The 9,407-nt window shown below is 35.8% G+C and overlaps 1 protein-coding gene across 1 annotated transcript in view; it reads right to left on the reverse strand.

The window, feature by feature from the left end:
- The window catches only part of LOC107302447 (monoglyceride lipase-like), a 20,971-nt gene that overhangs the window by 7,542 nt on the left and 4,022 nt on the right, over positions 1-9,407 (reverse strand). Inside the window, exons 3-4 of the mRNA XM_015831552.1 lie at positions 7,853-7,963; positions 4,036-4,125 (exon numbers count right to left, since the gene is read on the reverse strand). Of these exons, the coding sequence (XP_015687038.1) occupies positions 4,036-4,125; positions 7,853-7,963 (201 nt within the window). The remainder of the gene's footprint in view (positions 1-4,035; positions 4,126-7,852; positions 7,964-9,407) is intronic.

A 9,407-nucleotide genomic window follows, 5' to 3' on the forward strand; every position in this document is an offset into this window, starting at 1 on the left:
GTGAATGCGCCAACACTGGAAGTTTTTAAGAAGAAACTGGACAGCCATTTGTCCAAAATGGTATAGGGTTTCCTGCCTGAGCAGGGGGTTGGACTAGATGACCTCCAAGGTCCCTTCCAACTTTATTATTATTATTATTATTATTATTATTATTATTATTATTATTATTATTATTATTATTATTATTATTATTATTATTCTGTACATTTTATTATTTTCTTTTCAAAGAATACTTTTAGATTTTGTTTTGGAGATTTCTAAGATCCTTTTTAGGTCGTATTATCACCTTAGAGCTAATAAAGCTTTTTCAGTCTGATACTCAGTAACATCAGACCATATTTGCCCCACAAGTCAAAATCAGTTGTGTCCTTTGGACTTCACTGATGTAGATTATGAGAGTTGTCTTGAATTTAAAACTGCTAATGTAGCAGATACAGTAACTCTGTATCTGCATGGCAAACCCATGGAGGTATGGACAGGTGAAATGATTATATTAACTGTTGATTGATAATCTCCCATATTTTACATTTAATTGTTTTTAATTGCTTTGATTTGTTTTTTTTTACTTTTTCTTACTTTTTTTTGCTGCTCATTTTTTTTAATTTTGTGAGCCACCCAGAGGTACATATGTGAGATGCTATATATAAATTAAATAAACAGAGGATGATATATTATTTTTTATTTATTGCATGTGAGACCAAATGAAGATCAAGAGGTCTTGTCTTTACCATGATTTTGATAACCTTTGGTGTCATGACTAATTTTTGAAAGAGTTTATTTCCAATTGTACTGGGCATTATTTGGTATTACAGGATTTTTATAATATTGCTTGTAGAAATATACACATGAATTTATTAATAATAATATTTAATTGTCTGATAGATCTACAGTATATGCTCTTTAAACAAATGAAACTTCTTAAAGTACCATCTTAGCTGTTCCCTGTAGTTGTTATACACATGGTGCCTATTCTATATCATCTTGTGACTGGATTAAATCTTGGATATAATAATATTGGTTACTGTAATATAAAAAGCCAAGTATAATGTCTTAAATTATTCCACCTTATATTCACAGTTTAGGAATTATATTTTGACTGCTCCCCATCTTCAAATTTGGTATACTAATGAAGTTTTTCAGGTATTTTTCCATCTAGGAAGAGGCCATCAGTGTGGGGAAGAAGGCTTGATTCAGAATGTCCATCTGTACTATAGTCACAATGCAAGTCCATTTAACCATCTGTATGTATCTTTATTCAAATAGAAATATGATCACAATCTTCAGTTTACAACTGAAACTATAATAAAGGAGTTCTCTCCCTAAGGTAGGCAAGACCAAAAATAATGGTGTCTTACAGCAATGCTATCTTATCATCTCATCTTATCTATGGCCTTTTTGGTGGGGGTGGGAGGGGCTAATGTCTCCCTGATGTTTCACCCTAAGGAGTTCCATCTCATTTGAATCTCATTAGTGGTAGTTTAAGAATTCTGGAGGGCACCAGTTTGGGGAACACTTCTCCAGCACATAACAAAGAATTGAGATTCAGAAGTATGCATCTGATTTAACTAACCAGAAGGGGAAAAAAACCTTAAAATGTCTCAAATCCTTCTACATTTCAGTTTCTGCTTTAGAAACCAAACTGCTATGAACACAAACAAATCAGGAAATTCTTGGAGACTATCCCAATGATATTTATAGAGACTACAAATTGGTCTGCTTGATGAATGTATTCAACATGTAAATAGTGGCTGTTCCCAGCACAATCTGAACTTGTATTCTGCAATGTTGAATGTGGGTGATATTAGGAAGCTGGAGACTTATTTCTGTCAAACTGCAGATCTTTTACATATTGCTTTTTAGAAGAAAACTAAAAGTAGCAGATAAAATAACACAGTCAGACTTTAGGTTCTTAAGTGTCTCAAAAGCTGCTCTGTATAGTAGGAGGGTATTTCAAGGTGAATGGCTACTAATACAGTAGTTTATTTACTAATCTGCTTAAAAGATACATCCAAAACCCATTTTATTACATCATTCAGCTTTGACTGCATATATAATTTCTTGGGCATTTTGGCATGGCAGTTTAAATTTTGATAATGATGTAGAAAAATATACAGCTAGGCCTTATATAAAGGCAGTGTCATTAGGCTCATTGGACAACTTCCCTAATATTCTTAAGGGATTGAGGCTGGTAATATAAAGATGTCCTCAGGAGAAAAACAAAGGGGAACTGGTGAGAAAAGGTGCATCATAACACAAAACTGACAACTGACATTCTTCCACCAGATGTGACATGTAAAGGCCGCATGAGTCATATTATTTAATCTATTGATTGATCAATCAGTCAATCTTCTGCTTTTCATTCAGGAGCACCAGCTGATGGACACAACTCCCTCTTCCTAATAACCACCCTGTGAAGTAGACTGGGCTGAAAGAGTGTCTAGACCAGGCATGTCAAACTTGCGACGTCACGTGACGTCGTGCGACGTATCACGACTTTTTCCCCATTGATGATGATAATGATGATAATAATAATAATAATAGTAATAATAATAATTTCTATTAAATGATCTCTACTTCTCACTGATCCTGAGAATAAATAGCAGTCATGACATTGTTTCTGAGTTCCTGATACTGATACTTATGACAGTCGTGTTATATAGCAGAGATGATTTATTTCTGCTACATGGATTACTATCCCTCTGTCCTTCAGCTAACTTGTTGGGAGGCAGAATGCTCCTGCTCCTTTTTTTAATTCCACATCAAATCTGTGATAATATCCCCCAGAAAAGGTGCTTTAATTTATCTTCCTGAAACTAATGTTTTGACCTTCACATTAAACATACATATTAAATATAACAGACTGAACATGTTTGAGCATTTTATTCTTACTGCATTACTGGTATTCTGTTTCTATATGGATGTCATACCTTTTTTCAACATTAACATCAGAATTTCATCAGCATACATTAATCTTTAACAGGACTTACCTAGTCTGTAGAATAAAAAAATTAAAAAATAGAAGAAAAATGGCCAACAGGAATACTTCATGACTACTGAAAAAGTGGCATTTTTAAAATCTGCGTATATTTTTATACTTGGTTAGCCACTGAGACTCTGGTACTTGCAGCAGCATACAAGACCGGTAAATAAATTAAAATGTAAATATAAATTAACACCTGCCAATCATATACTCACCGGTGTCATAGAGACCTAAATCATTTAAATGTATTGTAATTCTTCTACAGGAAGCTAAACGCCACATCTTTTCTTCCTTCAAAACAGCGATGGCAAAAACAGTGTTGCAATGATTCATTTTAAGCTTTTCCTCCATTCTCATCAAAACACTTATCTCTAGCATAAATGGAAGCTAGCAGGTCATGCAGACTGATGGAATCAGATGTACCTCATAGATTTGACACAAATCCATCAACCAGTACAGACAATTCTTTGTGTAATTTCTCTTCCCTACTTCAGACTGCTGATAAAAATATCTGGAGAGGAGGCCATTTCAGTCTCAGTATAATACAGGTAGTCCTTGACTTACAAACATTTGTTTAATGACTGTTACAACGGCACTGAAAAAAGTGACTTATGCGTTTTTTCACATTTACAACCCATGGTCACATGTTCAAAATTTGGATGCTTACCAACTGGTTCATATCTATGCAGTGTCCTAGGGTCATGTGATCACTTTTTGCAACCTTCTAATAAGTAAACTCAATGGGGACGCCAGATTCACTTAACAACCAGGTTATTAATTTAATAACTGCAGTGATTCACTTAAGGAAGGTCATAAAATGGAGCAAATATCTCACTTAGCAACATAAATTTTAGGCTCAATTATGATTGTAAGACAAGGACTACCTGTACTGGATTCTCTCTTTATATGTATTATAGGTATGTTCTATTCCCTTGATATGTTCCTTGATTTGTACCAAGATGGAATTGCTCACTTATGATCTACTCATACTGTATGGGAAGAAGCCAAACTATCACAGGGCAATACATTGACTTTCAGGGCAATACAATTCTCACCTCTTTCTTATTCCGGGAAATGACATTTGGGTCAATAGATCCCAGAGACAAGTTTGGCAGGACAAAGTTAAGTATTTTAGCTGCAAATACCTGAGGGAGAAAAATATAATTAGTGTCTTGGATGGCAAGAAGAGAACGATAGAAGACAGTTTTGCAGGCGGCAGAAACTTTTTTTTTTTTTTTTAGTTTAACCACTATATTATTACTGTATTGCAGCTGAGGATCTGTTCCTGAATGCCAACAAATTTATTCCAAATGTACCAGAGAGGCCGAAAAGATTCTCAGGACTGTTTATAAGGGAAAGCTTGATGCAACTGGCATCAAAACCTCTTTGTCCAACTTTAGGACTCTTACATTTGTTCCTGACAACAACAAAAAAGGGAAGGAATCCTGGCTGAAGAAGTTGAGAGAAAGCCAGCTTTTTCACTCTTCAAGGGAAGTCGGGGATATTTGCCAGGGTTCCTTCTTTTTGCTATTCACTTTGTATTTTAGTTTCCTACAGTGAAAATTGTAGCTTAGGTGATTTACAGTATAGTTCTTTAAACATTGTAAACACATTCTGTAGCAGGGATACAAATAAATAGAAAAATGTGTACACATTGACTAAAGAGATCTATTGAACAGCTAGTTTCTGGGAGTTAAATAAAAAAATATGAAGACGCCAAAAGAAGAAAAGAAAATACTTCAAAAAAAAAATTCCACTGATAGGATTCTATAACTGACCCCAATGCTAAATTATCTCTGATCTTCTGTAGATTACTTTCTAATTAAATGGTCATCACTTAAAAACAACAAGAGCCAAGAAAATACTCTGCCAGGCCTATTTTTAAAGACACATTCATTACTGCATGCAGTAATGTTTCCTGGAAAATGTAAAATGAAATCTGTGACCTTGATTTTTCCATGAATCCATTAAATGTAATAATATCCATAACATTCTCTGATCCTCCTGTATCAAAGATTGCTACGGACTGTGGGAAAAATATGTTGTATTAATGATGAAAGAATAAAGTAAAAGTTCTCCCAGAACAGAACGTTTCAAAGCTGACACAATTTCAGAGGCCTTTATAGGAAACGCAAGTGATGTTGCCCCTGTCTAGAGAGGGCTATGTTGTGAAGTGTAACTGTGGCATCTAATACTCCCCCTAGGACTCTCCAACTTTTTACCAAATTAGATTTTGTTGGTTTAATATCAGCAATCTTTTTTCTTCCACTTTGCTGAATATTTAAGCTAATGAAGAGTTCTGTTCCTAATACAGTGAAACTTCATTTTATCAAACCCCACTTTAGTGGACTTTGAAGACAATGGACAGAACTTTTACCTGAAGTAGTGCAGAGGATTTAGGTAAATTAGCATAATTTGTGTGAATTTACATCATCATATGGTAAGCCCAATGACATGATCTGACACAAATGATAAATTATATAATTGGCATAATTACATAAATTTGGATTTAATGGACATTCAGGCTTAATGGACATGCCCTCCTACCTAACGGTCTATTAAACTGATTTTTCCATGTACAAATATTGTCTATTAATTTTTGAATTTTTCAGAATATAAACAGTTTAATTCTTAGCCTATGATTGTTAATATAGCCTACCCAAACATATTAGGAATCAGGCTAATTGAAAGAATGCGTTATTGAATTAATACCTCACAAATTAATGACAATTATCCATATGGGAGAGATGCCCTCCTCACAAAAATAGCTTATTAATGGAATGTTTGAAAAACAGACTCTGTAATATTCAGCTTTTAAAAACTTAGCCAATCATATCTATGAGATAAAGATATTGCTAATCCTCAGTCCCATCAGCCTTCCTTTCTTAGATACCTCTGGAATAAGCAAGATCAGGAGCTAATTTAATGCTCTAATTGTAAGTAGTTATAGTAGTTATTACTCAACAGTTGTCTTACATTTGCTTTGAATTGCATTCATCCAAACCTCTCCTAAGCAAGAAGTTTTCATTAAAGCTTGGTAAAGACTAGACTATGTGGCTGTACATCCAGGTTGTTGCTGTTGTTATCGCTGTAGTTGCTATCTACATCATTTAAGGGGCAACAATCCAGATTAGGAGCAGGTAGGAGTGAAAATGTAGCTCCTTTCAGCAGCCCTTTAAAGAAGGTTCTTCATGAGCCCAGGGAAAAACTTAGCTAGTTTAAAGAGTTGCTGACAAAAGAGAGCTGTAATGAGAATCATTGACCAAAAAGAGTTTTACAAGTTTTTGCAACACATGGTTTAATAAATAAAGATCTAGGGAGATGGAAATGGAATACAGGTAGTCCTCAACCTACAACAGTTCATTTAGTGACCATTTGAAGTCACAACGGCAGTGAAAAAAGGGACTTATGACCATTTTTCACACTTATGGCCATTGCAGCATCCCCAGGGTCATGTGATTTACATTTGGATGCTTGACAATTGACTTACATTTATGACGGTTGCAGTGCTGCAGAGTCACGTGCTCCCCTTTTGCGACTTTCTGACAAGCAAAGTCAATGGGGAAACCACACTCACTTAACAACCGTGTTACTAATTTAAGAAATGCAGTGATTCACTTAACAAATATGGCAAGAAAGGTCATACAACAGGGCAAAACTCAATAACTTTCTCACTTAGCAACATAAATTTTGGGCTCAATTGTGACCGTAAGTTAAGGACTACCTATATACAATACTCTTGTCAGGTCTGCTTAGTTGCTCTGATTCATCATATTGCACAATATCAGGTAAGGTGATAGTATATGGTATGGGACATACATACATTCAGAAACTATCAAGGGAGGAAATTTCTCCACAATAAAAAATGACTGTAGACTGAGATTAAGCTCCATGAATGAATCCATACTATTAATTGATACCAGCTGACTAGCTGTGAGGTTGGTTGTTACTTTTTCCTTCCCACACTTAATAAATCAGCATCACCTGCTTAAAATAATTATTTTTAGAACTGTCTATCGAAGTGAAGCTAAAAAAATTTGAAACCCCCACCAAAATATCCCCATATCCATCACTCTAGTCAACCCAATAGAGGTTGGTACAGAAGCTGAGGTCTCTATAGTTCTAAGAGACCTCCAGAAATTGTTACCAGATTGCATTTTTAATATGACTGAAAGGGGAAGTTGATTAAATACAGGAGAGGAGAGCAATCCTATTAACTGCATTCAACTGTGGAAATAATTTTTTGTCTTGGTCCGACCAATTGCATGTTGGAGTGCCGCCCTAGGGATACTCAAAGCGTAAGAGTGGCTTTCTGCCCAAAGAAAGCTGCACACTCTGTGCTAGGTTATGAATTGTTTTAACTATGCCTTCTGAACATGTCACAGGGCTTCATCCGTCAAACACCATGGTTTACAAACCACAAAGAGTTCACACGCCAGGCTAAGCAAACTGCATTAAGGCGTAGCATAGCATGGGAACTTAGCCAGAGATCATGCATCTGGAAACTGAGGGAACAAAAGCAGCTTCAGAAGAGAGATTTGTCAAAATAAATCTACAGGAAATGGAAAAGGTTAGTGCAAGGTTCTTGCTCTAAATTGCAATTCTGCTTTTTGTGAGGAAAAGGGCATCTTCATTTATTATATTATGTATTTAATCCTTCAGCTTTAGCACTGACCACAGCCTTCTTACACTCAATTTTAGAAAGAGTCTTAAATTCATGTATTTTAAAAAAAAGAAAATAGTGCTTTGCCCCACATGGAGAGTTTTGGCTGGTGAAAGAAAGGGATATTATCTCAAGATAGTAAGATGTTTAGCCGATATATTTAGATAGCGTGCCTGGAATGAAATGAACACCTGTTTGTTTGTTTTTACCTTGATCGGTGTCGCTACATCAGGGCTTGCAACTACTAAAGGAGAAATTAATACCATGCCTGAAAAGTCATTTGGTCTTTCACACGCGGTGAGGATGGCAATGGCTCCTCCCTGAAATGAAAAAGCAAGCAATGGGTTGATGATTGCTAAGACTATTGATCTCAGTAAAGCAGAGGTGGGAAGGTTGTGCAACACTACAACTCTCAGCACGTCTTACCATTGGCATGCTGACTGGAGGGGCAACTGAGCTGGAATTTAGAAATACCTGAAGGGTCATGGTTGCTCTCCCCTCCGCCCCACCCCCCCATATAACAAAAAGATATGACAAGCACTTATGGGCAAGTACGTTATCAAGGTTACTGTCTTGGAAACCTTGCCAATTTATTCTGGCAATGAGCTACAACTAAGTTCAATTTCCTTCTGTAACCAGAAAAAGAGAAATTTAGATCAATTCCATTATCATGTACCACTGATTCCAACCAGCAATATAAAAAACAGACAAAAAACTTCAAAGGAACTATGGAGGTGATAAGTTCAGAATTTATGTAATGAATGCAAGTGTGTATCACCTGTGCAATTCACCTGCTGTTGGCATTAGAGCCACATGGCAGAGCTTCAAAAGGTGTTTCAATACCACTTCTAGCATTGTACAACACTGGAATACCCATAAATACAACTGCACAAAAAGAAATAATCCTAGGAATCACAATACAGCTATTAGGTTCTTGTTAAAGATGTATTTCTTTATGTACACATTAAATTCATATTTATTACTAGCTGTACCCGGCCACGCGTTGCTGTGGCTCAGTCTGGTTAAATGGAAGAAAGAAAAGAGTTTTTACCTGTCACAGGTGTGACATCTATATAATAGTAGGTATATAAAAACACGCGCATATTCGAATTCAACGTTGTGTCAAAATTTCAAAGCAATCGGTGAAGAACTTTCGGAGATTTAAGATTTTGAACAAACAAATATTTACATTTTTATTTATATAGATTCCTTTACAAGAAAAATCAAAAATGCCAAAAAGGAATCGTGAATCAGTTTCCCTGCTCCCTCAAACTACAATCAGATTTTTTATAAAATGCAAGAGGAAAGACAGCATTTGTCCAGCGGTATGGGAACAATGGCTCCTGGCATGTCCACAAAGGCCCAAAAACGGAGGAAAAGGAGAAGGAGACTGGAGTAAATCAAGAGATTCACAGTGAGTTAAGGAAAGATGCAACTAGGAAGAAGAGAATGGCAAGTAAACAGACTGGCCAAGCTGTGGGATGAAACAGAAGCCAAAGGGAAAGTCAAACTATATCCTGAAGTTAAAAATGTATAGTTTAAAGCAAAGAATGATAAAAAACATTTTTTTTCCTTACAGAAGAGAAAAATAGCTCATTGGGAAGCAAATTTTAGGGCCATTTTTTGAAGTTTTGAATAATCTGGTTAGATGTAAGAAACAAAGGAGTTTGAACAGTGGTGGGATTCAGCTGGTTCGCACCAGTTCGGCAGAACCGGCAGCTAATTTTTTGTTGAGTTCTGGCCCAGGCCCAGTATTGACTTCTG

The sequence above is a fragment of the Protobothrops mucrosquamatus genome, unplaced genomic scaffold (genome assembly GCF_001527695.2).
Source record: "Protobothrops mucrosquamatus isolate PMUCROS unplaced genomic scaffold, P.Mucros_1.0 scaffold_260, whole genome shotgun sequence".
Taxonomy (NCBI): domain Eukaryota; kingdom Metazoa; phylum Chordata; class Lepidosauria; order Squamata; family Viperidae; genus Protobothrops; species Protobothrops mucrosquamatus.